The 27749-nt window shown below is 51.7% G+C and overlaps 2 protein-coding genes across 4 annotated transcripts in view; both read right to left on the reverse strand.

The window, feature by feature from the left end:
- The window catches only part of SATB2 (SATB homeobox 2), a 175832-nt gene extending 166301 nt beyond the window's left edge, over nt 1–9531 (reverse strand). The window contains exons 1-2 of one of the 2 annotated variants that reach the window (XM_004576949.2): nt 8729–9531; nt 7281–7508 (exon numbers count right to left, since the gene is read on the reverse strand). In XM_004576949.2, the coding sequence (XP_004577006.1) occupies nt 7281–7449 (169 nt within the window). In that variant the 5' untranslated portion in view covers nt 7450–7508; nt 8729–9531. The other variant, XM_058664796.1, reaches the window with a different exon arrangement.
- Nucleotides 9532–11648: 2117 nt separating this feature from the next.
- On the reverse strand, nt 11649–16596 carry LOC131480389 (uncharacterized). 2 transcript variants are annotated; one of them, XR_009245484.1, is made up of 2 exons: nt 15999–16596; nt 11649–11740 (listed from the first exon to the last, which is right to left on the reverse strand). XR_009245484.1 is itself a non-coding variant. In XM_058664797.1 (2 exons), exon 1 carries the CDS (start codon nt 15320–15322, stop codon nt 14660–14662), a length of 663 nt encoding a protein of 220 aa, XP_058520780.1. In that variant the 5' UTR covers nt 15323–15649; the 3' UTR covers nt 11649–11740; nt 13834–14659. The 2 variants fall into 2 exon arrangements, 1 of the variants encoding a protein (XP_058520780.1); XM_058664797.1 differs by lacking the exon at nt 15999–16596 and adding an exon at nt 13834–15649.
- Nucleotides 16597–27749: the final 11153 nt, after the last annotated feature.

The following is a 27749-nucleotide window of genomic DNA, read 5'->3' on the forward strand; positions in this document are numbered from 1 at the left end:
TGCTAAATATGATGAAATTTGCATTGTTTCTATGGAAAAATGCTCAGTTCACCTCTGTAGGTTCTAAGTGCTTTGAAAAACACACTGGCATCTCTATTATCCTCCCCTCCACACACACACACACACACACACACACACACACACACACATCTGTGCAAGTCTTCAAGGGAACAAAGAAAGATACTGGGCTGCTGTGCACACTGCAGGAGGCGTGCAACCATCAGTGGGCACCAACCAGCTCTCCTGGTGTGAAAACAGGTCCCCTTTTTGATGAGTAAGAGTTGGCAGTGCTCTCCCTTGGTTTTCTCATCCTTGTTTTGATGCTGTGCTACAGTTTAATAACCAACAGTGAGCACCGTCCCAGTGATAAAGCAAACTACCCAAGCACAAACTGAATCTGCCTGATACACTGGCACCTAATAGTAGTAGGAGCAACTCAAACTAAAATGTACTTGCCCAAAGGGTTTTATTATCCTAACGTGTCATAACCACAGATAAAGAATATGCTTGCCATTAGGCTGATACAGTTCAGTGACAATTTTATGACAAGGGTGAAATTCGCAAAATGTCTATTAATACATTTGCTACAATTTAGGCATTTATCAAACTGGTAACTATAACATCTACTTTTTTTTAACATTTTAAAGGGAAAGGCATCAATCAAGGGGGGGAGGACACATTATAAACTCAACTGCCACAATTATATATCTAAAGCTCATTTACTGTGTGTGTCCCTTCACCTAGCCCTTTTTTCAAAAACACCTAGACTAAGTAAAACTCTGCAAAAGAGAAGCAAAAGACGCTAAGTCATAGAAGGCAATTTCCAAGGCAACCTTCCAGTGCCATTTAATTACACTATTTCAGCACAATTTTTAAATTACCTGCTATTAAACCAGAAAACAATTCTGTTAATTAAGGAATGCATATGCTGATAAGAGTTTCATGATTTTGAAAACTCTACCATGGAACATTTTTTACAAAAGCATTCCAGCATTCCATGCTTACAGGGCTTACTTCTATGAAAAAGAGGAAGAGAAATAGCTGGTCTCTTGCAACAGAGCTAACTACTATGGTGGGGTTTTTAATTATTATTTTTTAATATAAATCCTCAACTGGCTTTTATTTTAGCCACACCTCATTTCCACTCAGGGTATCTACTTGAATACTGGGATATCTGTCATATTACCCTCAAGTAGTAGCATGGTATGCCCTTTGTACATAACAATGCTTCCTGGCCCTCTCAATGCTGCAGAGCAGGGGGTGACCTGGGGAAGCACCCGGCAGGCTCAGTCACCACAAGGGTATCACGCACTTCCAAACTGCTATAAAGGAAAGAATGGAAGCCAAAAGGCAAACTCCCTTCTTCATTTTTTGAGCTAAGCATAAAGGTCTCCTACTTGAAACCATTTTCAGCTCTTTTCTTTTTTGTCCAAAAAAAAAAAAACAAAAAAACCTAATGAGCTAACATGTATGGGTTAGATCCAACGTTTCACTGCTGTTCTTATTCTTGGGGAGCAGGGGTGGGGAAGAAGGACTTGCTGCCAAAGCTTCTGAAAAGAGAGTTTGAGCTGCTAATTTCCCGTTCACAAAATCTAAATTCCCCTTATGCATCTCACACAACTCATGAAATAATACGAAACAGTACTATATCACTGCAAATTGAGACATTTTTATCAAAATAAAGAGTGATGATGCCAACATTTCATTTGTCATTTCCCACTTGTCACTTTTCACTGACAAACTGTTAAACATACAACTTTTGTCAAATGCTCTGTCTTTAAGCATGTTCCAAAATGCCATTGTATCTCAGCACTCACATAAAGAACATTACAGAGATCACTATGCTATCGCGTATCAGTTACTTGGGCTTTAAAAAAAACTGCTTATTAAATAAGAGAACAGAAAAGAATATTGATTTACATGCGTGCTAAAGAGAATGAAATTTGGCTTCTTGAAATAAAACAAACTGTACATATTTTAAATATCTAATGTGAGATCATTAAAGAAACTTTTTGAGTGGTGAAATTTGTCAATTTTATCTCAAAAGAAATGTTAAAAATTCTGAAAAATAGGTGTGACCACAAAAAATCACATGTAGCCCTGTAATTTAACATGTCTTTTAAATACAGAGATAAAGTATTCTATACTGAATTTTTTAAAGACAGGAATAAAGCAGAATCAACAAATTTCACCGCGTACACCTTGCCAGCTATACAAAATCACCACAGCCTCGCTGATCTCTGTATTCTTCAAGTGACTCAAACTCAAATTCTTAGATAGCTAATAAATTAGTCCCATTTCCTTGCCAATAGGGGTAAATGGAAAAAACATATTCCAAGAAAAAAGGGGGGGGGGGAAGAATTGACATAATAGCTCAGAAAGTGACAGTCCCTACGGAAGGGATGATGCTGCTTATTTTCTGCAGGGGTTAAAAAGCAGCTGCCTTAAGGGACATCTCTGTCATTCCAACACACACACACTCGCATTTCACTGCACATGATCCTGAATATGTAATGGTCAGTGGGGTTTCTGTTGATGGAACATAAGGCTTCCAAAATTACTTGAAACATCAAATTACGCTCAGGACTCTAAGGGGCGGATACCCTATGTTCTGTTTAATGTGTATGTTCCATTGCATATATTTTTTTTAACCAAGTATATCTTTATTTTAATAACAGACCAAGGACTAAAAACACTTTAGAGAAGGGCTATTTTTCTACCTCAGCAAAACTACAGAGGACACACTAAATTGTTGGATGACCCCAAAGCCAAAGTTCACTCTATTTAAAACATCTTCAAACCTTGTGAAAAGAAAATATGGACAGGAAAGGGAAATACATTCTTTCCTCCCAACAGGATTTCTCTCAGTCCTTCTTAGAAGCACCAGAGTCTTCACCCTTGGACAGGGCCCTTTCTTCATTTCTTTCCCCCCTCAGGTTGAGAAGTTACAGTTCCACATTTCTAGTCACTCTGTGCACTTCAGTATACAAATACCTTTCACAGCCACACTCCTTCCAAAAAGTCCAATGTCTCTACCCCAGGGAATGAAGGCAACTCAGCTACCTGGCCTGCCTTTCTCCTCCTCTTAATTTGCAGGGAGATGTCCCATATGTACACAATTTAACTAGCCGTTGTTCTAGACAGTGTTCGGCCCTGAATGAGGTCCTGCCTCTAACAACCTTGCTCACTTCTGCCTCCCTATTTGAATACATCAGTGAGGATCGCATAATGGCTTTTTCCCCTCCTTGCAAAAAGGACAGTTATGTTCTTGAAAGGACTGCCCCGTAGCAAGCAGAACAGATCTACTTTGGATGGGCTGGTTATAAGACCGTTTCAGCAGACAGTTTCTTAATCAAATTAAATGATTATTTTGAAAAATAAGTGATTTGAGGAATAAAAAACTTTTTTTTTCTAAAACTAGCAACTAAAGAATACTGCAAAGAGTTTGTGGGGATGGAGTTTAAAGATAAGTTTATTGTGGCACACAAATTTTATGAAAATCATGCCAGTTTTTCATAAGCCGTATTTTCCATAAACTTTCTGAAGTCTTCCTGTGTCTTCTAAAAGATATTCCCAAAGTTTAAACATTTTTTTCCATAAAACCTAGAACATGTAACACCAAAAAGGTCATACCTACAAATCAAAGGAAAATGAAAAATCTCAGAAAGATTTCTGATGTTGAATGCCTCCTATCAGCAAATACACCATCTGGTATACTGAAGCGCTGTTCATTCAGCTTAAATAAAGCTGTCGGAAAGAAAAAGCGAAAATGCCTGCGTTAACAATGAACGAAACACAGTAATTTATTGTCATGAAAGCACCACTGGTCCGCACCTTGCAGCAGGTGGGGGGCGGGGGGCAGGACACCCTGGCTGGCTGAACTTTCATTTCAGGCTGCAGCTTGCACTGCCAGAGCACGCCTTACAGCCTGTGCTGAGGCTGGTGAAGAGGGTCCTCTGATTCTGGTGTTTGAAAGCCTGGATAGTCTCTTCTTTTTCTAAGTCGTCCTATAGATCTGTAAGTTTTAATCAACAATTTCACAATATAAATTTCCCCACCATTAATCATCCTTTTTTCGAAATACTTATGGAGTGAATTACTGGCTGAGAGGGGCACGCCAATTCTAGTAAGTGAATGTTACCCAGCAGGGATATAAAGCTGTCAACACCGGTGCTCTTGCTTGCTCTAAACTCTCTCCCAGCCCGCCTTCATATGTTTTTTAAAGAGATATTAGCCTTATTTTTTTTTCCTGAGGACCTTCCATAAAAGCTGACTATCATACACATCTGGGCACTTTTATTTTATTACACACAGGCTTTAAAACAGTGCTTGAGGACAAGCAAAAACATCCTAGAAAGTGTTAGAAAGAGAGCAAAACTGATCTTGTTTCCAACAAGAATCTTCTAAAGCTAATCACATTGTAAACAATGTACTAACTTTTAAGTCCGCTATTAAAACACAACCATGAAAACAGCGGTAGTGTGTCTACAACCTCCCAAGTTAAATCCAGACACTAAATTAATGCCCTCCTTTTATGAATACGAAGTTCTCACTTCACGCACACACACACACACACAAAATCTCTCTCCGCAAAAAAAAAAAAAAAAAAAAGGAGTAACAACAGCAGAATTTACTATTGCAACCAACGCATTCAGAAACATTTATTTGCCTCACTGCTTATCAAAAATAGCAAGATCAATCTCTATTTTATTGGGCCAACAGTTCACTTAATGATTTTCCCTATTTCTGGGTGGACAGCTTTCAAGAAAAAGGAACACTAAAGACTGACAAATATATAGTCCCAAATTTTAAACTCTATTTGCAAACACACTCATTTTATCTCACCAATATTTACAGCACTAACAGGACTGTAATATGTCCAAAAATGGTAATAAATGATGTGGAGCTGTAAGGATCTTTGTAGTTACTTATGCTTATTATATTACTTTACAAAACAAAATATAAACAAAGGGATTCCTAGAGGTAGAAAATATAACATATTATGTATTTATCCTATAATCTTTCAATTATAAAGTGTCTCTAACTAGAAATATATTTTTTGGCCTTTTATTTTTTTAATTTAGAATGTACTTCTGAGGGGGTTTGTTTTGCTGCTATACGCATCCATATATATATGATTAAAAGTAAGAAACTGAATTACTAACATGAACATTTGGAAGCCATATAAACTTAAACCCACAAAATCATCACTAACATTCAATAATAAAATCTTGCACTATCAAAATTTTATATTCTAAGTATTTTGAAGTTCTCCAAATTATCCTTTTCAGAAAACAAACATGAAAAATCCACACACATAAACTGTTTCGTCCACTTGCATTATTAACTATTACATATGGTACATATGAAAATGCCATCTTTATTTTCTGTTTGGAAAACAGCTAAAGAGATCTCTGATATGACTTAAGTGAAACCTCCAAGCAAGTAACTAAGGCAGGTTGTTGAAACGAAGCCATTATTCTTCATGGATATAGGTTTAGTCTGTATCCAATTGATATGAAGTGTCACCTATGAATTACAGTTTCTGGAAGGCAACCCACTATCCAACACTACAGGTATCCCTAGTCAACAGAATGAGGCATTTTCTTTCACGGTTTCACCTGATACCAATGAAAACAAAAGCCACTTTCTTTAAGGGATACACACTTGTCAATAATTACATTCTAAAATTCTTAGAGGTTTCTTTCCATTTAGTGAAATACATTAAGTGTTTGGAAAGAGACTGAATTTTTACTCCAAGTTTCTTCTTTGTTCATAAGGCCATTTTAAGAACGCTGTCTCCAAGGACTTTCAATGATGCTTCAATCAAACCTCAGCAATACTTCTCATCTCACATGTGGATCCGACATATTCAGGACATACTTCTCCTTCTCACATGCAACAATTGAGAAGTCCCAAGCAATGGCTCCAGCCACAGGGTACTAAGCAGCCCTACTCTGGAGAAGCAGCTCACATTACTATCCAGTTTCCTTTTGCTTCATTAAATCTATTTTCTAGTCTTCAAACAGACAGATACCAGCCTGTACCATCTATGGCCAAATCTTCTGTTTAAAACTTTGAAAGCTGGGAAGGGGCAACTTTTCAAAAAGTTGATCATAACCAGCACCAGGAAGAAACAGAGGAAGCAAAATAAGTAAAAACAAAGATGTGTCATCTTGTAAAATGCTTGTTTTTAACTTTTTTAAAAGGAGGTGGCCATTTACAGTTTGCTATTTAAAAACACACAGACACTTGAAATACGGGGATGAAAACTTATCACTAAGTTTTGCCAGGGCTTTATGCCTTTCAGACAGGTCAACATGAAGAATTATACTAAATAAGCTACTGTTGGAAAATGGGGGGGGGGGGGGAGAAATGCCTTAAGGCCAGAAAAAAAAAACCTTCTGATTTACCCCCAAACATACCAAAAAAAAAAAAAAAAAAAACCCTGTAAACTTGTGCACCTAAATCTAAGACAATTAAGCAAACAGCATGCAAACTTCCACATAATTTTATGTTTAACTTTCTTTTTAAAAATAAGATTCCTTTTTCTAATCACTTATAAAGGAAGTAGCTGAAGTAGCAAAAGTAAACACAAAAACAAAAACAAATTCTTAGGAAGGGAAACAGCATGCAGCCAGCAGGCTATCCTGCTTTGGCTTTTATTTCAACCTACTGTCCTGTGATTCCCAACAAAGTTACAAACGCATGCACAAACTTCATAGACAAGAGCAGCGGCTATTTTCTAAGTGCCTTTTAGATTCCTGATGATTCCTTATTTCCCGCTTTGAGATATTACAGGAAATATTCGCAGTTGTCACTCATTTGCCTAGGAGCATTGTCCTAACAGCAAAGTAAAGCCAAGCCTCTTGCTCCAGCACTGGTGCGCGCAGGAAAGACTACTCCACACAAACCAGGGTGCCTAAACTTCATCCCCACAGCCGACACTCTAAGGCAAGGCAAAAGAGTTAAAGCACTAAAAAGCTCTCTAGGAAAATCTAGAAACAGTTAGCTGGCTGTGACATAAACCTGCCAACACCTCAGCACACAGTGGCAAAGTGCCCAAAAAATGCCACCCTCTGGGTAAACCACTTTCGTGTTTCAACTCAAGATGAAGCTACCAGTTGCAGAGGAGAGGCGACTAGAGCATTATTTGGCAACCTGGAGTTGAGTTCCTGTAATCCTACACCGAGACAGCACCTAATCAACCTGAACCCTGGCACCCGGACCATTATCACTGGGCCGCGGGCTGCGCGCGCCTCCCAGCTCCGGGCTGTTACCTCCCACGGCCTTGGCCACGGCGCCGTTGGGCCTCCCGCGGGCTCCCATGGGGCTGCCGTTCTGCTCCAGCCGGGCCACCTTCACCGGGGGAGGCCCCTTGACGTCGGGGCTGCCGCTCCGCCGGTCGGGGCTGTCCCGCAGACACGGGCTTTCGCTCCGCCGCTCCATGCTGCTCCGACTCGGAGACAAAGTTCCCACCGGCAGGTCGCAATAAAACGCGCAGGGACCTAGGGAGGGGGCGGGGGAGAGGGAAGGGGGAGGGAAAAAAAAGAGGGAAAACCGCTCACACACGTGATAGACGTTCAGGCCAGTGGCAGAGCGCGGCACCACAGCCACGCAAACTTCCTCCCACGCTACCCGAGGGGCCCAAGCCTGGGAGCAGATCTACACCTTAGGCCGGGCCGCCCGCAGCCCAGAGCTCGGGGTCCCGAGGCGCATAATCAGACGCGACCGGAGCCAGCGTGCAGGTTCGCCCATTCATTAGAAGCAGAAACCCTTCCGGGGATGCACCAGGCTCTCTGTCCCGAGAGGAGGTCAGGGTTGTGGAAGAGAACGTCACAGATTCACCCCGGCAGCGTTTGTGTGCAGAAGTCAGTCGGTCACCGAATTAGTCACCTGACAAATGCGCCCAGAGTGGCTAGGCTGGAGCCAAAGGCCGAAGAGCAAGAGGACCCCTTGATCCCGGCTTTTTACCTCTACCCAGGGGCAAATCCTGAGACAAGCACACTTTGCGTAAAATTGACCCTCCTTCTATATTAAGACGCGTCGGAAATCACTCCGAGAGGCATTACCACCTCCGGAGTAAGGTCCGACACTAGGGCAGGGGCTACGGTCGTTATCACCTGCCAGCGTCCTTATCTCCATCTGATCCGTGGGCCTTTTTAAAGCTCCTCAGTTAAAAAAAAAAAAACAAAACTCAAAAGCAAAAAGTATCTACATTCTTAGGTGCACAACTTGGCCACCGAGCACCCGACCCCACGCACGACCTCCCCAATTTAGAATTGCTTTGCAAAGTTTGTCTCCAGGATGCCAGCGCGTTCTGCAATTGCAGTCGCGGGTCTCGGCCACCCCTGAATTTGGAGGAAGGAGGGGGTGGCACCGCAGAAGGAGGGGAGACACCTGAGGAAGCAGCGCTCGCATTGTCACCGCTACCCGCGGGAGGCAGGAGCGCCGCACCCGCCGTGCGCCGAGAGTCCTAGCGGGCGCTCCCGCCGCCGAAGGAGCAGCGCCGCCCCGGGCCCAGGAGACAAGGTGGGGGTGGCCAGAGGGGAGAGCGAGGATGGCGGGAGGGTGCCGGAGGGCCGCGGGCGAGGGCGGCCCCCGCACGGCGCGCCTGGCTGTCCCGCGGGGGGCACTCCCTAGCCCCAGGAGTGGGAGGTGGGCGAGGGGGAGTGGGCTTCCCCGGACAGGCAAGCGTGATGCGGGAACCCTCGCCCTGCGTACTTACTGCTCACGGTCTGCCTGAAACTTGGCTGGCTGGGGCTCTGTCCATGGAGCAAAAGTAGAGAATCCAGGATGGAAAAGTTTCTGGTGCTGGGCTGTGCAGGCTCCCCTAGTCTTCCTTTTCTCTTCCCTGCGGCCCCTCTCCGCCTCCCCAGGTCCTAACGTTTAAGGTCCTGGGTCAGGGTGTCTTCCTCTCGTGCAGAGATGCTTGTTATGATGATGATGGGGGGCGGGGGAAGGGGGAGGAGGAGGAGGAGGAGGAGAGGGAAAGGAGGGCTCCTCCGAAGGGGCACCAAGGGAGCGGGGGAGGGGACGTGGAGGGGGAAGGAGGCTGAAAGAGCCTTTTCACACCTTCGGGAAGGAGACCCGTGCTGGAGAGAAAGGGCTGAGGACCGGCCGGCGGCGGCAGCGGTGGCTGCCGGCTCCAGGGCCTCTGACTCGCCAGGAGGCGCGGCTGGAGCCGCGGGGCCGGTGCCACCCGGAGCCGAGGAGACGCGGGGGGACCCGGGGCCGCGCGCCGGAGGAAGCGTGCCGGCCGCCCAAGCTGTCACCTCCAGCCTCTCCCCTCGCGGCCGCCGCTGCCAGCAGCCAGAGCCGGACTCACTGACAAGCCGCAGAGACTCTGAGAGGGAGATGATTATTAGTTGCGTTGAGTCATCAGGCAAAGTGAGTCCTTTTGGGTTGTCCTCGGTTTCCGATTTCTCCCCCCTCCCCCTTCCCGTCCCCAGATCTAGCGCCTTCAAAATAATAATTTGGGGGTGGGGGTAGGGGAAGTCTCTGGGTTATTTCGGGATGGGAATAGGGGGAACGGATCTAAGCCCAAGCCAGACTGGTCCACCGCAGGGAAGGAGGGGAGTGGGGGGCGGGGAGGAGGGTTGGGGAGGTTGCAGGGGGGAGGGGGAGCCCCGCCTGGCAGGAAATTAAACATCAATCAATCAATCGCTGCGAGCGCGGCGACCCTACGGCGGCGGCGGGGCTGCGGAGGAGGCAGAGGGACCGACGCGGCGGGAGGGGAAGCGGCGATCCGGGAGCGGGAGGCAGGGGAAGAGAATCGGCGGCGGGAGCGGGTGGCGAGGACGGGGCGCGCGGGGCGGCGGCGGCGGAGCGCGGGGCAGGGGCACGGAGCGCGGCGCGAGGCGGCCGGCGCGGGTGGGAGCGCGCGGGCGGCGCCGGGGCCAGCTCTGGTCCTCCTCCTGGTGGCGGGTCCAGGGCGCGGCCGCCTCGCCCAAGCCCTGGGCGCACTGGTCCCTGCGCGGAGGCGGGTGGCGACCAGGCGGGCGCCGGGTGCCGCGTCTCCGGGGAGGCGCAGGCGGCCGCGGTGGCGGCGGCGGCGGCAGCAGCAGCAGCAGCCTGTGCGGGGGGCTCCGTGCTCACCACGCCAAGTACTTTCGACTTTGGAGATGGGAGGGCGACCGCCTCCCCCCACCCGCCGCCTCCGCCCACCACCCCCCCGCCTCCGCCTCTCCGGGGAGCAACTTTTCCCGGGGCCTGGGGAGGCTCGCCCGGCGCGGGCAGCCGCGGGTGCGGGGCGGGCCGAGTGTGTCTCGGAGCCGGCGGGGCCGGAACAATGGCCCGGGGCTGGGGGGGGGAGGGAGGTCGCCCCGGAGGCGCCGAGCCTGTGGGCAGCGGCAGGGACGAGGGGCAAGCCCGGACGGCAGCGCGGCGGAGGCCGTGAGGCGAGGGGAGCAGCCGGTGCTCGGGCTCCGGGGGTCCCGAGCGAGGGCCGGGGCGCGCGCCTCCAGCCGGGGCGCGGGGACCTGGCCTCCATGTCCGCGGGGGCGGCGGCGCAGGCGCGTCCCCAGCCGGCCCCGCCGGAGCGTCCCCGACACACCAAACTTTTGCCGACTCGCGCGGCCGCGGCCGCCCGCCGCCGGGGCTCCGGCCGCCGGGGCCGCTTTAAGGTGGCGCGGGCCCCCGCCCGGCGGGCCCGGCCCCGCGGCCGCGCTTCGCTGCCCCGCGTTCCCACCCGGGAGCGGCGCCTCCTTAAGGCAAAGCACGTGGGCAGGGACCGCGGCCCCCACGCGTCGCCTGGGGCGTCTGCGGACACTCGCCCGGACCTGGAGCAAGAACACGTGGACGCGTGTCCCTCCCCCCCGCACCACGCCGGCCTGTAGGCCGGAGAAGGCCACCCGCGCCCCGGATCGCGGCCGCCCCCGCGCAGCGCGGCTCTCCCTCCGGATCCCCTGGACCCCGAGGACGCCCCGCTGCAGCTCACAGCCTAAGCCTCCGGTCCCCCTTAAGAAGCCTTCTCTGTACGGCGGCGCCAGAGGGCCAAACCAAGTGCGATTTCGGGAAACGCGCTCCGGGGCAATTCTGGAAAACCCGGCCCGGGGCCAGGAGCAGCTGAAAGCCGCGTCCCCGGATCGCGCCCCGGTGTAGGCCGCTGTCCGCCGGCCGCGCCCCCCTCCGTGGACTTGTGTCCACGTCACCTGCGGGGCTCCAGAGCCTCTGGAAGAAAAGGGGGTGGGGGGTCCCAGAAAGGAACACCTGCCCCCGGCCTAACCCCGGGCGCCCCGATACCCAGCGAACCCCGGGGAGCCCGCGGCGACCGGGAGGCGGGAGTCCGGCGGAAAGGCCGCCTGGACGGGCCGGGGTGCAGCCCGGGGGTCGCAGACCGCGCCAGCCTTCTGTTTCCCTCCCTAACCTGTCCTCCCCGTCTCCTCCGCCCCGGTCGGACGGGTCCGAGAAAAAGCACAAATGCCAAGTCGGTGAGAGCAGAGTGGCTGAGTCCTTCAGCACGTGGTGGTAGTTAAAAGGTTTTGGCAGCAAAGAAACAAACTGTAAGTTTGATCGACAAACTTTTTTTTTTAATTTGTGAAGGGGACGTTGAAGAAAAAAAAAAAACTACCCCTGCCACCCCGAGCCGCGTTCTAGAAAGAGCTGAGGCGCCTCTCTTGCGGATACGTTAACGTTAGGTCAGAAGGCTCTTCCCTTCCTTACCTTGGTCCTAACTGTGGAATCTTCCGGATCAATGTTCCCAGAACTTAGAATTGGTGATATTAGGACGTCAGGACTTCTGGAAAGAAAAACAAAACATGCAAATGGTTTAGCCAGGCTCTTTCCTGTGTGATTCGTCACTGTTACTGTATCAGATGATGCGAATGGCTGGAGCGATCCGTCCTGTCATTAATGAGCTATTTGATCAACACCACCAGCGAGGTTTTCACGTGCAGTTCGCTAACCTGCCCCCGGCTTGTGTCAACAGCACGATTAGGGGACTAAAGCTACACGCGCTCATAAACAACAAGGCCGTATTGTTGATCAGTTAATATTTTATAAAGTGTAAATATTTTATTATGTTTTGAAGGGAACTATTGATTCTAAATTATTAAACCCCCTAGGAAGGGGATATTTAAATAAAGGATGCAATTAAGCACAATTAAAAGTGCATTGTGGCTTAGTTTGTTTTTGTAGTGTACACCTTTTTAAACTCACGACTTTTCTTGTCTGTTCTTGATAGTGAAAAGCGTCTCCCACTTGGGGCAAAAGAAAAGTCGAAAAACAGTTCAGATCGCAGTGAGCAGACAGGGAAATGTCAAAGGCGGTGACATTAGGGAAAAAAATGTACTTTAAATATGTGTACATTCCTGTGTAGTAATACATATTACAAATTTCTTCGATGTAAAAAAAGGGGAACTCTAGCAAGTTGTGCGCCTGATGCCTGGTGTGGGATTTCTCTCCCCCCCCCCCTTAGTTTTGGCCCCTTTAAAAGCCTTCTCTGTTTCAAATTACTTATGCTTTTTAATGCACAATTTTTGTATTGACCTTATTTCAACTGAAGTCAGCAATTATTTCCAGCAGGTTTAATTTCTACAACAAGAGATATTTTAAATAGCCTTTTTACAAATCTTTCCCTAGGATTTCTTACATTTTCAAACAGTAAATAAATAAATTTGATGATGAATCAAGATTTTTTTTTGTTTGGTTTCGTTTTGTATGCCTCACGTGGTTTATTTCCAAACATTTTTTGAAACAAAATCGCACTCCAAGGTTGGCTTAATTACATTAGTCTTTTTTGATAATCTGATCCAAAACTGTATGTAATTTTTGCCCGTTTGGAGAAAGCTGGTTTTTTGTTCTCCTAACAGTTCATAGATGAGGGACGCTTTGGTCCCTCGGTTTGTTTCTCATTGATTTTTTAGTAGGAAAATCCGTTCAGACTTTCCTTCTCCCAGTCTCAATTCTATTATTCTAATTATTATCATCATCATCAACAACATTGCCACTTAGTCAAAGGTCGCCTGCCTTCCAGGATCACGCTGAGATGTATTATTTTCCAAACCAAGATGTATGATTTTACACACCAGCCGTGTGTAACCATGCCCCTCGTGCCCTTTCTCCCTCTGTCTCGTCAGGTCTTTCTTGTACTCCCAGGGCCCAAACGTTTGAACGATTCCGTTTCTTGATTTTCTCTTTGCGGTCACCAAGGTTTTCGCTGTGCGGGTCAGCCTTTCTGCCCGGACCGCCCAAAGCCTGAGCGCCCTGGCGAAAAGTGTGGGGTGCGGAGTACCCTGTCCCCTGCCGGGCCGGCATCCGTGCCCAGGCTCCCCCACGCAGGCCTGGGGCTTCTGCTGCCTGCTTGGGAGCTCCAGCTCCAGCCACGCGTGCCGCCCCGGGATGGGGGAGAACTCTGCGAACTGCCCGCGCCCAGGCCTTCCACGGCTGCTGAGAACCAAACCACAAACTGGGCCTGCCTCCCCCGCCCCCCACAGCTTGCCCCACTGCAGGGCTGGAGTAAGGCAGGAGAGAAGAAATTCTTTAAAAAAAAAAAAAAAAAAGAAAAGAAAAAGAAAGAGAGAAAAGCAAAGCAAAGCAATAGTAGCCCACGCCAGATCTGAAGCCAGTTTCTGCAGCTGGCTGTCGGTGGAGAGTTGGGCAACACACACTTTCATCGACAGCACAGCGGAGTGGCTCTCGGGCTGGAAACCGGCTGTGCCAAGAGGGCAGGGGGCCCGGGCCAGAACCCTTCCCTCTGCCCGTAGGGGCTATGCCTGGAAGGATGGGGCGAGCAGGGTGGGCTCCAGCTCTTCCCCAGTCCGCTGCTGGGCATCTGGGGGACTGACCAGCACGAAGGGGCAAGGCGCATGAGGGCGGGAGGGGGGCACTTACTTGGTTATCTGCACGCCTTCCTGGTTGGCATCAGAGCCGGACAAATCCCAACCCGCGCCAGGCAAAGATAAATTACTCCTTGCTCCTCTGGCGACTTGAGGGCCTGGCAGGGGCGGAGCGGCAGGGAAACCGTCGGGCGCCCGGGACCAGGACAACGGGACCTGCCTCCTCCCTTCCGCCCACCGAGCGTGCCCCTACGAGAAGGGTGGTGGGCGAGCGGTCGGCGCTAGGCGGGCACCGGAGAGGTCGGGTGGGGGGCCGGGGTTCTGGGAAACCGCGCCAGTGCGGAGGCCTAGTGGGTGGAGAGGGAGGCGCAAAGGTGGGTCCTGAGCTTCCTGCACTGGGATAGGGGGCTGCGCACCGCCCGCCCTGGGCGAGGAAAGTGAGCCGATAGGTTTCACAGCTGGGACAGTCGTGGTGGGAGATGCGGGTAGCCGGCCCCCGCATGGCTGAGGGCCTGCCGACCGTGAGCGCTTGCCGAGAGGCTCGGGCTGCGTTCCCCGGAGTTCCCGGGGCAGGCATCCTTGTTCAAGAGCCCAGGGAGTTCTAGGTGCACCTCCTGTAGCCGCCGCCGCGGGAGAAGGGAAGGCTCCGCTAGTCTAAATTGTTTCTAGAGCTCGGCTGTGCAGGACGGGAGGAACAAGGCCAAGTGGGAAAGAAAAGACACAGCCCCGGGGAGACGCCGCTGCTTGGTCTCCCCGCCCCCGCCCCGGGCTTCAGGAGTTGGGGCCCGCGATCGCGCCCTCTACCCGCAGCCTTTTCCTTCGGGAAGCGCGCGGCGCGAAGGCCGAGGCACAGGGGACCTAGAGTGGAGGTGGAAAACTCCTTAGGCCTCTGCGGGTCGGCAGGGTCGCGCGTCAAGCTGGAGCGCCGTCACCGCCCGGGTCCCGGCCGCGACCGAGGCGACCTCTCCCCGACAGCGCCACCGCGTGGGCCTCAACCGAAACCTGCGGCGCCGGCTCTGCATCCCCCCCGAGCCAGCCCCCGAGCCTGCCCCTTCCGCATCGCCGCGCGTCCCGAGGCCAGGGATGCGACCGGGGACCTGGGCAGGTCCCCCGCTCCAGGTCCCGCAGCGACCCTCTGCACCGAAACTCTCGAGCGTGCGCTCCACACCGGCGCCCGCAGTTCCTCCAGCACCACCACCACTACCCGCTACCACACACACACACACACCCCAGAATGAGAAGTGCACCTGGAAAGTCCAGACCACGCCCCCCAAAATCTTCACCCTAAACTCCAGACGGCCCAGCTTCGCCAAGTTCTCGCCCACCTCTGGAAAGGACTGAGAGTTCCAGAGGCTGGGTCCCAGGCGGCCCACGGTGGAGCGAGTTCCCGAGAGCATCGCGCCTTTGCGCTCGTCTTGGCTGAACCACGTTCCCCGAACAGGCGAGAAAACCTGCTGAGGGTGCCTGCCTGTGGTCTCGGGCCGCTTACTGGAACCAAGGACGGGGCGGGCGGCCGGCCGGGCAGCCCTGCGTTCTAAACCCATCGGCAGTCGTTGGGAGTTTGGAAGGCTTCCCGGCCTGACGCCTCCACTGTCCCCTCGGTGTCACGAAGCCCCGTGGACACCCACTCAGTCCGTCATGGCTAGGCCCCACCCCCATCATCGGTCCCGGCCCAGGTGGCTTAGTTGTTTCCCACCCGAGCACCTTCCCTCTGGCCCCGCGGCCAAGGCGAGCCGGACATCACCTGGCGGGGGGCCTGGCGCCACGTCAGAACTTGGAAGGCCCTGGTCGGACTTAGAGGACTTTCCTTGGGAGTAGCTTGGGGCTTATTTCAAAGTAAGTCTACTGTTAACTCCACACGCGCACCCCAGCGTCTCTCTCTCTCTCTTCTCTCTCTTCTTTCTCTGACACACACTGTAGGACTGTCCGCTATCGAAAGGGACAACAAACCAGACAGGCGCAAATTCACCTGCTGCCCACCCGATTACCAAGTCCCAAGCCCACACAAAACAGAACGCATCCTGGACGCCGGCCGGTGGCCAGCAGAGCGCCCGCAAGGCTCGGCACTGGCGGCGGGTTGGCCTCCTAGCCCACACCCTGACTCTTGGCCGTGACCTGTTGGTTTCTGCCAGCCAAGTACCACCCGAGTCCCACCCGAAGCAGTGCCGGACCGCCTGGCACGCGGCGTGCCAAGCCCGTTCTCCCTGCCAAGTGGCTCACCTCTGCTCCCAGAGCCTGCCTTGGCCCCCGGCGCCCAGGAGCTAGCGCGGGGCGGTGGTAGGTCAGGGCGGTACTTCCGCGGTTCACCTCCAGGAGCCGACAGAAGGTGCCTGCGGCGTCGTTCGTCCAGCCCCGGGGCTGATTTAAATAACTAATAAGCTCAGAGAAATTTTATGAGGGGAACTTTTCCTTTTAGTATCAATAAAGCCTAGTAATTGGGTTTGTTAGTTACCTAAGCTCCTAAGCTCCTGTTTCTCCCTTTCTCTCTCTCCCTCCCCAACCCCCCTTCCATTTTCACAAATCGACGTCTGTCTGCCTTTCTGTGGGGTGCGCGAGTGTGAATGTGTGAAAGTTGTTTCAAAAGTCCTTGCCTGGAGAACAATCATCATTGTGTCGCTGGGAGAAGAGTTTTGAAAGGTGAACTGTTGTTGTTTCAGAAGAAAGAAACACATTGACAGTAACTCAAGCTTCACAGAACAAGTGTAATATTTGAGGGATGGGGGGGATTCCTAAAGATTTTCTTTTGGGATGGGACAGAAATCCGTGGTGTTTCCTTAATAGTTCGCATTTTAATTAACATTCACTGCGTTCTGACTTCAGCTCACGGATTGCGGTGAGATTTTGTTGTTTTCCGTAAGGACTTTCATGCTGAACGGTACGTGCTAAGTTTTTGTTTTGATTGTCCAATTTTTGGAAAAATTTGTCCTTGATCACAAAGAATACTTTTCCCACCTGAGAGCCATGGTTCAATTTAAAAAGATAAAAGGACTTTCATTAAAACAACAGCAGGCAGCCCAGTCGTTCAGGTCCATGGAATTCGTAGTACCTAAAGAATTTCTCTGAGAACGAAAAGTAAGTGTCTCTCTCTCCCATTACAGCAATGTCTATCCATGTATCTGTGTTTTTTCTGCATGGAAGTGAGAACCCTAGTTAAAAGGACTTGTTAGGAAAAACAATGTATTGAAACATACCTGGGCTTAAATGTGTCACAAAATGCAATATTTTAAACTATTGCAAGTAGCTTCTGCGAATGTCAGCCTAACGAAATAAAGAGTTCTTGGCATCAGATTGCTGTTGAGATCAGAGAATGACTAGTTAATGGGAAGGTAACTGGAATTCAAAGTGGCAAACCCCCTTCAAAGGCACCCCTGCGGTCAGGGACACTCGCATCTCCCACAGAGACAAGCTATGAAAAACTTGTCTTTTCCAGTTTTAGCCAAGGAAATGTTTTGGCTTTAGGTGTCCCCTAGTTGATCTGGTTTAGGCAAGTAGATCCAAAACCAGCTGAAGTTTGCCTCTACAAGGTGAACTGTGCAGCCAGCCCCACAATAGTTCAGAAACAGACCTACCCACTTCGCACATGCCAAGAGGAAAAAGACCTAGTGCCCGCCCTTTCCAGCACTGCCACCCTCTAATCTCTCCTGCCCTGGGGCAGAGGACCCCAAAGTGACCCTTCCTCCTTCTTAACAGCATCCCCCACCCTCGTTGGTGCTTGGCAGTAGAGACACTGGATCTGGGATGTGTGTGTGTGTGTGTGTGTGTGTGTGTGTGTGTGTGTCTACACAGCTACTGCTTTCCCAGATAACTTTTCTTTGCTTCAGCTCCCAGTTGGAATGCTGTGATGACCACTTGCCCCAACTGTTGTCTTCTTCTGGCTCCTAGCAAGGAGTTGCAGTACAAGTATGCAGGGAAAGCATGACAGCCACTCCTTTATGCTGTGAGCTGGCAGTGTCCAGGGAGAACTCCTGGGAACGGTGCTCAGAGCCCCCAGGACGTAGCAGGAAAGATGGGAAAGAAAATGCAGGGTCAGGTATGGTGACAGAACCTCCACTAGTGGCACCTTGGACTCTCACGGACAACCTGGGGTCACCCCAGCTCCCTGCCTGCCCAGTGCAGGTTCCATCACCCCTGATACTGCCACGACTCATTCCCTCCCTGTTATCCTGTTTCCTAGTTTCAGTTCATCTGTTTTCTCAAGTCACCGCAGCCACATGTGCTTCTGGTCTCTTTTCTGCCTTTGCTTCATATGCACTATTTTTTTTTCTTTTAAACAGTATCCCCCCCAAGCCTAGCTTCTGCCAGACCCCATGCCACCATCTCTCTAAGCCCTGTACGCAGAGCAAGAAGTGATTTGTCAGTTTACAGCAGGTTTAATTAAGATAGTTATGTGCCGTAAACTCCTTGGGCCACAGTCAATGCACTTTGATTTGAAAAGTCAAATCAAATCACATCGTACACGTGGGGACTCCCGCTGGCTGCCTGGACTGAAGATACAGGCTGTTGACCCTCTCCTCTGGGCTCACGGGTCCTGCGGTTAGTTTCTTGCTGGACTGGCAGGCCCACAAGCCCCCAGAGACCCCACAGCAGGTTTTCCGGCCCCACGGAGGTCTTCCTGGTCAGGGAAAGAGGGAATGAAGGGCAGTACGTCCCAGAGCGCTCTGGGAGAAGGCTGTCTAAGGAGCCCAGCGCTGGACTCTGCAGATCCTCCACCCTGCCTGTGAGAGCGCTCCCTGACCTAAGGCCTTTGTCTCTCTTCTCCTAACCCTGAAGTTTTGGCGAAGGGAAGGAGAGGCGGGGCAGGGTGGGGTGGCAGGAAAAGTCTCCTTTTCCCAAGTTGTACATCCAGCAGTCTTCCCACTAGCTAAGGCGGCTTTAAAAAAAAAAAAAAAAAAAAGTCATCCTTAAAGCCCTCAGACAACCGGAATACAAAACTTGATTTTCAGAGATGTGCTGACTTGGAGGAATCAGCGCAAGAAGCCAAGAGCTGAGGGAGGAGGAGAGGTCTTTGCGGGGGCGGAAGGGGGGAGGTTAGCCCCTGCGTGCGCTCCCGCGTTTTCCTCTCCCCGCAGCCCTGCTGCGCCGCTCACAAGCTTCCAGCTCTCTTCCGCTTCTCTTTCCCCTGATCCGCAGAAGGACCCCCCCCGCCCGGACTGTCTTCCGCCCTGGGAAAGGAAAGGCGGTCGGGGTCAAGGTCTTCGAGAGTCTCGCCTCCTCCGCGAACCGCTATAATCTTGGTGGAGGTCCCCCTGCCAGCCCTGAGATTTCGCCTCCAGGAATGCGCACACTGCACCAACTTGGTGGTATCCTCCAAAAGCGACCCTGTAGCTTTCCAGAAGACCCGAGAGCCCACAACAGGCATCGCTCTCTCCTCTCCCCGCCCTCCGCCCCCTTTGAAGGACTCCGGGCCTTAAGAAGGTTCTGAACGCGCCTGCAGGGTCGAAGGTGGGGCGGTCGGCAGAGAAGTTGTCCAGGGGAATTTTCAGCGAGGTGTACAGGGGCGACTCCAGCCCCGGGGACACCCGACGGCCTCTCGCAGTCAGGATCCAGGGACTGGGGGCGGGTGGGTCAAGTATTTCCTTTTAATTCAGTATATAAGAGCTCGTTTTAATTCCTCTCGGGAACCAACCAAAGGTGTAGCTGTGGGTCCCGAAGGGGTCTGTGACCCGTAGTGGGGCCCGTCCAGTGTAGGCTGTGAGAGGCAGACCCGGCAGGGCCTCTGCTTTGGGCCGCAGCGTCTAACCGAGGCCCCGCGCGCGCCCCCCGCTCCACCTTGGGGCGGGGATGGGGTTGGGCTGGTGCAGGCTCCACGCCCGCAGCGCCTCTCGTAGCCCCGCTCCGGAGGACTCCAAAGAATCTAGGAATCGGCTGCTCGGGGTCGCGGAGCTGCCGCCTTTAGTTCACGGAGCTGCGGTCAGCTGCGTCAGACTGCACTCCACCCCCACCCCATCCCCGGGGGGCCCACCTCTGGGCTGGCGTGAGGTGGCCCGCGCGAGCCCCGCCAGCAGCCCCCCGCCCCTCAGGCCGAGCTCCGGCCCTGGCCATCTCTGCACTTTGTCATCACGCCCGGGTATTTGACATTCGCAATTATCTGCAAATACCCTGATCGGTTTGTATATGAAACACTTTTTTTCCTGCCTTAAGGTTGGAATCTGGTAAGTTTCAGACAAGTGGGGGGGCGGGGGAAGTGACCCAGGGGATCGCGGGGGACCGGGCCAGTGAACCCGATTCGGCGAGGTGCTTGTCGAGAGTGGACAGGGCTGTGCGCCGCCGCCTGTTCCCCCAGCCCCGCTCCTAGCAAAGGCCCAACAGGAGGCGAGAACGGGCCCAGGCCTGAATCTCAGGTCCCTCCCGGAGAGGAACACCCCCTAATACCGGAGAGGGGAGGCTGAGGGCGGGAAGAGACACCATCACAGGCGATGCCCCAGGTTAAAGGTCTCGGTAACCCGAGGGGGCGCTGCCCGGCTGGGTGGCAACTTGGAGAGCGCCTCCAGCCTTAACCCCGCCAGGACTGTACCTGCTCCGAGAGTCGTTCTCGGCAGCTCCAGGCTCCCAGCTCTTTTCCCTACCCACCCCTTCCCCTCCGCCCATCCCCACGTTGGAGGGAAGTAAGCCTGGGCCTCCCTCAAAAGCAGCGGATGCCCCTTTGACCCGACCCCCTTTCTGCGATTCATAAATGTCATAGTTGCCTACCACACCCATGAGGCAGTTCGGGGGCCGCCTACCCAAGGCACACACCTCCAGCAAAAGGGAAAGGCAGAACAGACACGGGGACCCGGGACTGGGAGAGAAAGGAGAGAGATCTCTGGCTTGAGTCCTGGCTTTAAGAGCCTGGTCCTGGCCCCTGACAGAGCCGGCTCCCTCCATCCCACCGCAGGTCACCTGATGGAGGCAGCTGACTAGGTCACTCCAGGCGCGCACTGCCTGGATCCCCGGCCTGCCTAAGTCCACAAACCCTTGCCCCCGGGCTACAATAGCATCAGCAACTTTCCCTAGGCAACACTTGAGCGAAACCCCTTTCCCCATGCCCTTAGCCTGCAGCTCTGCCCCAGGGCCGAGCTCCTAAGCCTTTCACACCTGTGACTACGCTTCCGGGAAAGTGGACAAGGCGGGGTTAGAAAAAGGTGTGTAGGGGAGGAGGAGAAGGGTGTGCCGCACCTCCAAGGAAAATGTGGGAGGGTGACTAAGAAAGCCTAACATCCCAGCCGCCAAACCTTGGCTTTTTCGAAAAAGGTGGACAGAGGAGGCAAGCGGGTTGCTGATGGAATTTCTCCTTCCTCTTCCCCCACTGGCGCTCCGAGACTCGGTCCTCCACGCGGGCTGGGAACCCAGTGCGCCCGGAAGACAACGGCTCTCCGCGCCTGGGCTCGGCCCAAGCTGGTCGGACAGCCAGTGTGGGCGGCTCGACAGAGTCTTCCCTGCCTCCCTGACGCCCTTGACCCCTTGACAGTCCCTTACAAGAAAAGTGGCTGAGGCGACTTCTCAACTCCCAGGTCGCCTTGCCTGAGGATCCCCGCTCAGAGGTGCCTGCCTGTCATCCCCCAGGGAGCCCAGGGCGCACTCTGAGCCACCTGTGCCAGTGGCTGTGCCTGCAGCCACTTTGGCGTGCAGGGCAAATGGGCCGCCTAGGCCCCAGGCTGCGCTTAGGCTGGCTAGTTCAACTTGGGTCATTACCCGGGGGTGGGGGGAGTGGGGTGGGAAGCGGGCTGGGGTCGAGCGGGTGACGTCTACTGCCCTGAACCTGCGGGGGGGGGGCGGGAAGTCGCCTGGCAAGTCATACGGTCCTGCTGTATTTCCGATCTCCGCTTCCCTGTCTCTTTGCTCAGTGTGTGACTGACTGCTCTATTCCCACTGCCTATTCCACAGAAAAAGCCCCGAGGACAGGATTAACCTCGGCTTGTGGGCTTTGCAGTTGACAGCTCCTCAGGCCTCTGCGCCGACCTCACGCTCATGACCGACCCTACAGGTGCCCTGGCCGGCCGCTCTCCCTGCGCCAGCCCCGCGGGGGTCCTGGCCCAGAGGCGCGCGGGGCGCCCACCGCACCCTGGCCCGCACGTGCTCACTGCAGCAGCAGGAGCGGACACAGGCCCCTCCGGCTCGGAAACCCAATCGCTCCCTGGCACCTCTCACCCCTAACGGCTGGGCCCCCAAGACGCGGGAGGCGAGCCCTGACAGCGACGGCCAGGGCCCGGGAGTATCCGCTGCTCACCTCAGTCCTTGACTTTGAAGGCCTCGATTAAGTCCCTGCCGGCTGCACTCGGCGAGCTGGGCTCTCTCCGGGGCTCCGGGACTCGGGGTGGGTCTGTGGCTTAGACAAGGCGAGCGCAGCTCCCAGGCAGGGGACAGGGCCGCAGTGTAACTGGGCTGGGGGCGCTGGGTTCCCCTCTCCAGGGACCGGTCGTGACTTTGTCGGTAACTTCAGACGCGCCTCTGAACGCGGGGAGAGTGTGCGGGGACACCTCCCTGCACCCATTTCCCCTCCCCTCCCCCTCCGGGCTTCTACTCCGGTCCCGACTCTCCCCCCCCACCCCACCCCGGCAGCCCCGCCCGTCGGAGACGCGCAGCGGGGCACTCGGTTTACAGAACGCCCTTTCTGATGTTTATTTGAAGCTAATTGCGTGTGCTGGAAAAACGCTCGGTGCCGGGGACCCAGTGCTTCCGCCGGCGCGGGCCGACCCTGACGACGGCAGCGCGCCGATCCCACCCGCGAAGCCGCCAGGGAGGGACACGGCCAGCGGCGCCGCCCCCTGGTGGGACCCCGAGACCGGGGGAGCCCCCGCGGGGCGCGGGTCCAGACCTCGGGTCGGCCCGACTGGTGGGCGCCCACTCCCAACGCCGAGCACGGGAGGCCTATACACCTGCCCCCCCACCCTCCCGTGACCTGCCCTCCAGACACGGCGAACCGCGAAGGGAACAGAGCGCTCCTGCGCCTCTGAATCCCCGATTGTTGGCAGAGCAAAAGATGGGAGAGAACCAGGTACATTCTTGGGGTTCGAAGACAAGCTGAGAGAGCTTTAGAGATCACCTATTCCGTGTATAAACAGACCCTCAAACACACGAGATTGTGTGTCAGCAAACACATGCGCCTCCGAACTGGCTTCAGTTCTACAAATTCTGATCTCTGATTTACACCTCCAGGCTCTCTCAGCCCCTGTAAAAGTGTATTTTTTCCCCCACGGGTTTAGGCGGTCCCAGCACAAAAATAGCTCAGATAAGACCGGCTAAAGTTGCCTTCCTCAGAGCCAGCCATAGATTTGTCCGACCTAAGTAACACTTCAGAAGCTTTCCGCTTAAGGTACCGCCAGCCTTGAAGAACACTGCCAGTCCAGGGGAAGGCAGGTGGGGGCACCTGGAACCCACTGATGGCTGCCCTCCGCCCTGTGAGCGGCTCTGCACCTGAGTGGCGGAGTCCGCTGCTCCTTGCACAAGCTGTTCTTCCAAGCACATCCATCCAAACCAAAAGAACCCCGAACTCTCCGGGGCTCTGCCAGCGATGAGCCATCCAAGCCTCTGCAGAAGCAAAGGATTTCGGACTTGGAATGAAACAGAAAAACCACCTAGTGGGTTGTCCGTGCGTGGGGAGGAACGAAGAACGACGCTGCAGGTCAGAAAGCAGCCCAACGCTGAGCTGGTGGCTCCAGACCAGCCGTTTTGTCTACAGGGCACTAACCATCCCCCTTGTGATTACTGGGTTCTAAGTATTCCTTCAATACCATAACAATAAAGAAGGAAGGTCTTTATGTAAGTCAAAGAGTCTTATATTTGGTTCAAAGGGAGTCTGCTTTTTAGAAATGAAGTTACATTTAACATTGTAGTATTATTTTATCTCAATTTAAGAGTATTGGGTGTATGGAAATATGATTGTGTAAGTGAACAAAATAGAACAGAAAAAGGTGGGACTGTTATAGAGACATTTTCCCACATTGCATCGTTTCTCTCTCTCAAAAAAAATCAGACCTTGCAAGTGTTTAAGTGGCTATGAATTTTTAAGTGTTGAATTCTGATGCTATTTTTCTATTCTTTTGCTTTTCTTTTTGATGTCCTGAAAGGATAAAAAAGAATTAATATTTGCATTTCTAAAATCAGATTTGAAAGAAATAAAATATAGTTTTCAAAAAGTTGATTTAACAACGTTTTTTGAATGAAATAATATAGGGCAAGCCCAGAAAATACTACAGACTGGGTTATAAAAAGCCCTGGTTTAGAAGTATTTTGTCATTCTCTCCCTATAATTAGCTAACCTCTTTTTGTTTTTTAATAAGGTCGACACTAAAATTATTATTCACAAGGCCCTTTTACTGTTTTTTTGTATTCTTATTTACAAGAACAAAGATACATTATCAAATGGAAATGTCTTGGTCTTTTTTTGAAACAATCTTTAGCAAATGGTGCTGTGATGTCATTGAAATGGGTATTGGACTAGGTACGTATTGATTTATTGATTTCCCTTCTTCAAAGTCCTTTGGGAATGGAGAAGAAGGGAAGCATAGGTTGGCTGAGATGTGCAATACTTATTCTATCACACACACACAAAAATTACATTTCACTGATCAAATTGACAAACCTGAAGTACTGCTTCCTGCAGTTCATAATGAACTGACATTAGTCCACTCTGCCGACTCACCTACCTACCTTCCCCCTACCCTGTCCTTCTCATCCCCTCAATTGCACCCTTTGCTTTTACAGTCAGAAAGCACTAAGTTTCCAGGTAGCATCCACTCCTAGAAAAAAAAAAGCGGGGGGGGAATGGAGTCTCACTGTAAAGGAAACAGAATACCCACAGTGGCGCCCACCCCATAAACTCTGTTCTTGGATTCCACAAGCTGGACAGTCGTCCTTAAGCTTGGTGCCCTCTGCAGCTCTCTCAACAGACGCCCCAGTCTCCCTGAGTTTCCTGTGGCCTAGCAGGAGTCAAGGCTGCTCCGACCACCGTCTTGGGCTTTTCAGGTGAGTGTTTCAAAGCAGGGCTCAGGAGCCTCAATTGCTGAACTGGTTTTGGAGGAGAAAGACTTTTTAATCCATGTCCTGTCAAAGATGCCAGCTCAAACACCTGGTGGGATTCCACACTGAACATCTGCCTAGGAATTACCACACACAACAGTTTCCACCGCAAAGCTGAACATTAGGGAATGAAAACAAACTTCAGACTTCCTCTGTCTTGGATCTCGGTATGGGTGAGCTGCGTTGAATAGCAGAGGTTTACCGTGGTTCCTTCTAAACACAATTGCATGTTACCTACTTGTTCTTTCCCCCACCCTGTGTTCGCCCTCTAGTTGAGGAGGAATCGAATACTTCTGCCTTCCCAACTTTCTACTCATTTATCTCAGTCCTCTAGCTTTAGCACCGTCTTCCGGGTAATCCCCGTTCAGCAAGGCCCCTTGACTACTGTGTGACTTTTGTGTGCTGGAGACCTCCTCCTCTCCCCAAGTCTCCACCCCAGAGGGGGCTGCGCAGTCCTAGCAAGCCCTGCCTTTGTGTCCAGAGGACCCCCTTCCTGCGGCTAAACTCCAGGCATTCTCTCGGTAGCTGAAAGCAAATGGGTGATGTCCAGAATGGAGGATCTGGGACATTGCCTCCACGTCTCTGCCCTGAAGGAAGACTGGAGGCGAGGAAGGTGTTGTGTCTGAAAGTGAGAATGAGGGGGAAAAGCTCTTTTAAAATGTTTGCCCGGAGCCAGTGCAGGAGGAAATGGCTTTTTCAAAGAATACAATTATTTAGACAGTACTACCAATCTACCTGCACTGAGTATTAAAAAGTCTTAAAGCTTCTGTAAATGCTGGAAGAAACAAAGCATCACGCTTCTAGATTTTAACCCTACAGTGTTTATCAGTTCCGTCTTTGCCACATAAGAACTGTATAACTCTGAGGAGGTCAATTGAGCCTCTCTGAGTTTCATTTGCCTCATCTCTCACATAGGCATAAGACATAAAATTATAAGGATTAAGTAAAATGCCACCTGTATGTTATTTAGAACAGTCCCTGAATCATGGGTTTTTTTTTTTAAAAAGAATTATTCACAATATTACTATGGTGCAGGAATTGCTGGTCCAAATGGACTTTCTAAAATTCATATCACAATTTACTGAACTTGATCAAAGAGATGAAGGGTGGCTCACATTATTCTTTCAGGCAAAATGATTCAAACCACCCCACTGCTTCCTCAACAATGAACTTTCTCTGGGATGTTATCTAGCATTTTCAAGCATTTCCCCCCCTCCCCTCTCTTTTTCAGCCTTTCTTAGAAGCTGCTCAATGGGATGCAGTGGGGCCCCAGATTGCTAGGACTACATGCTGGGAGGTCACTGCCAATGCTTCTGCTGAAGGCTGTGCTCAGCTGTATGCACCTTTCCACTGTGCTGTCCCCTCGGAGAGGCAATTGCGGTGCAGAGCAGAGAACAGAGACCTAGGCTGTGTCCTCCCGGGATTCCTGCTACAGGGATGCATGGTGTCATTCTTAAATGGGTGGCAGGCCTCCAGGCGTATCCTGAGATGCAGTAGGTATTATTTTCAATATTATTAAGTTTGCTATTGACAAAGAAAGAAAATATTTTCATTCCTGCTCTGATACAATAATCTGCATTTGTGTAAGAACATGGTTCCACCTGGCTGGGTTGGACAATATTGCCTGCCTAGTTTCTAAATTCCCATGCTGATCTTCCTGTCTGCTTTTGCTCAGGCTCTATTTGTCTGGCTACAGAGAGAACACCAACAGTCCCAGGAAGGGGGGCAGGAAAAAGCAGAGACAAACAGGAGTAGTGATGTCAAACCGTTCTCTTCACTTACCTACAGGACCAAATGGGAAACCCAGGGGCTGTGCAGGAAGCCTCCAAAGAGCAGCCATCCCAGCCTTTAGAAAAAGCAGACCAGATTGTAGGAGTTTCAGCCAGAGACCCACTTCCTCCCCGTGTGGCTTTGTGTGTCTTTTCTGAGGATTTCTCAAAGTCCACACACTAAGCCAAGTCAGCTGTCGGCAGGCTCTTTATACACCTGGCCTAAGGTTGCCTTTGATTTGGGAGATAGGTAGATTATTAAAATGCAAAGAGTTGTGAGACCCCGGAAGAGAAGTCAAAAGGCAAACACCCAGGATGGCTGCTCAGCCTGGTTTTCTCTTTGATTCTATGTTTTGTCCTTTGTAAGCTGTGCTTAGATACTTCTGTCAGTTTGAAACATTCAGACAATAAAATCGCAGTGACCTTGCAGACTGCATTCCCTCCCACAAACCAAACATAAATTGATTGCTCTTTGCCAATCAATACTCATCGGCAGCTTGAGAGGGCTTGGAACCTTAGTGCCAAGATGAAAATCCTCAGGCTCTTGGGGCGATGGAGTTGCCACAAATGAACATGGAACTGTAGAGTTCAGGTAGCAACTCTCTTTTCCCCTCCCCTCCTGCAACGCAGCCACTTGGTTTTATTGCTTCTGTGGGTATTTTTAGTTCGGAGAAGCAAGGAGTGGAAGAGGATGGCTCTGGATAGCAGCTGAATTTATTGGAAAGTTCAGGCTTCTATTGACATCAGGGACTTCAAAACAGGGAGCACAGATTCAATTCAGTCCAAAAGAGATGCTGAAAATAAAGCCAATGATCATTGGTTTTATTGCTTTCTATTTTGAGGAATAATGAAAACAACTACAACCATAAATGTTACTGTGTACTCTGTGTGTATTGCCTCACTTATTCATCCCAAAAATCCTCTGAGTAAGGTACTATTATCATTCACATTTTACACTCAAAAGTGAGTTCAAGGTTAACTGTTAAGCTTGGCACTTACCTTGCAGCTTGTAATGCCTTCATCCCACAGCAGAGTGTCTGGTTTGCACCCTGCCTGCTCTGAGTCTAGTCCGGTTTCCATCTATTGTGCACCCTCCTAGGCAGTGAGTGATGTCCCCAGTGCTTGGGTCCCTGCCATCCCGACTTCTGGCGTCAGCCTGGTCCAGCCATGGCTACTGTAGCCATTTGGGGAGGAAAGTTCTCTT

The sequence above is a fragment of the Ochotona princeps genome, chromosome 5 (assembly GCF_030435755.1).
Source record: "Ochotona princeps isolate mOchPri1 chromosome 5, mOchPri1.hap1, whole genome shotgun sequence".
Lineage (NCBI taxonomy): Eukaryota > Metazoa > Chordata > Mammalia > Lagomorpha > Ochotonidae > Ochotona > Ochotona princeps.

Bases quoted from the DNA above. Each gene is read 5' to 3' on its own strand.
- LOC131480389 (XM_058664797.1), bottom strand. From the start codon at position 15,322: ATGGGTTTAGAACGCAGGGCTGCCCGGCCGGCCGCCCGCCCCGTCCTT.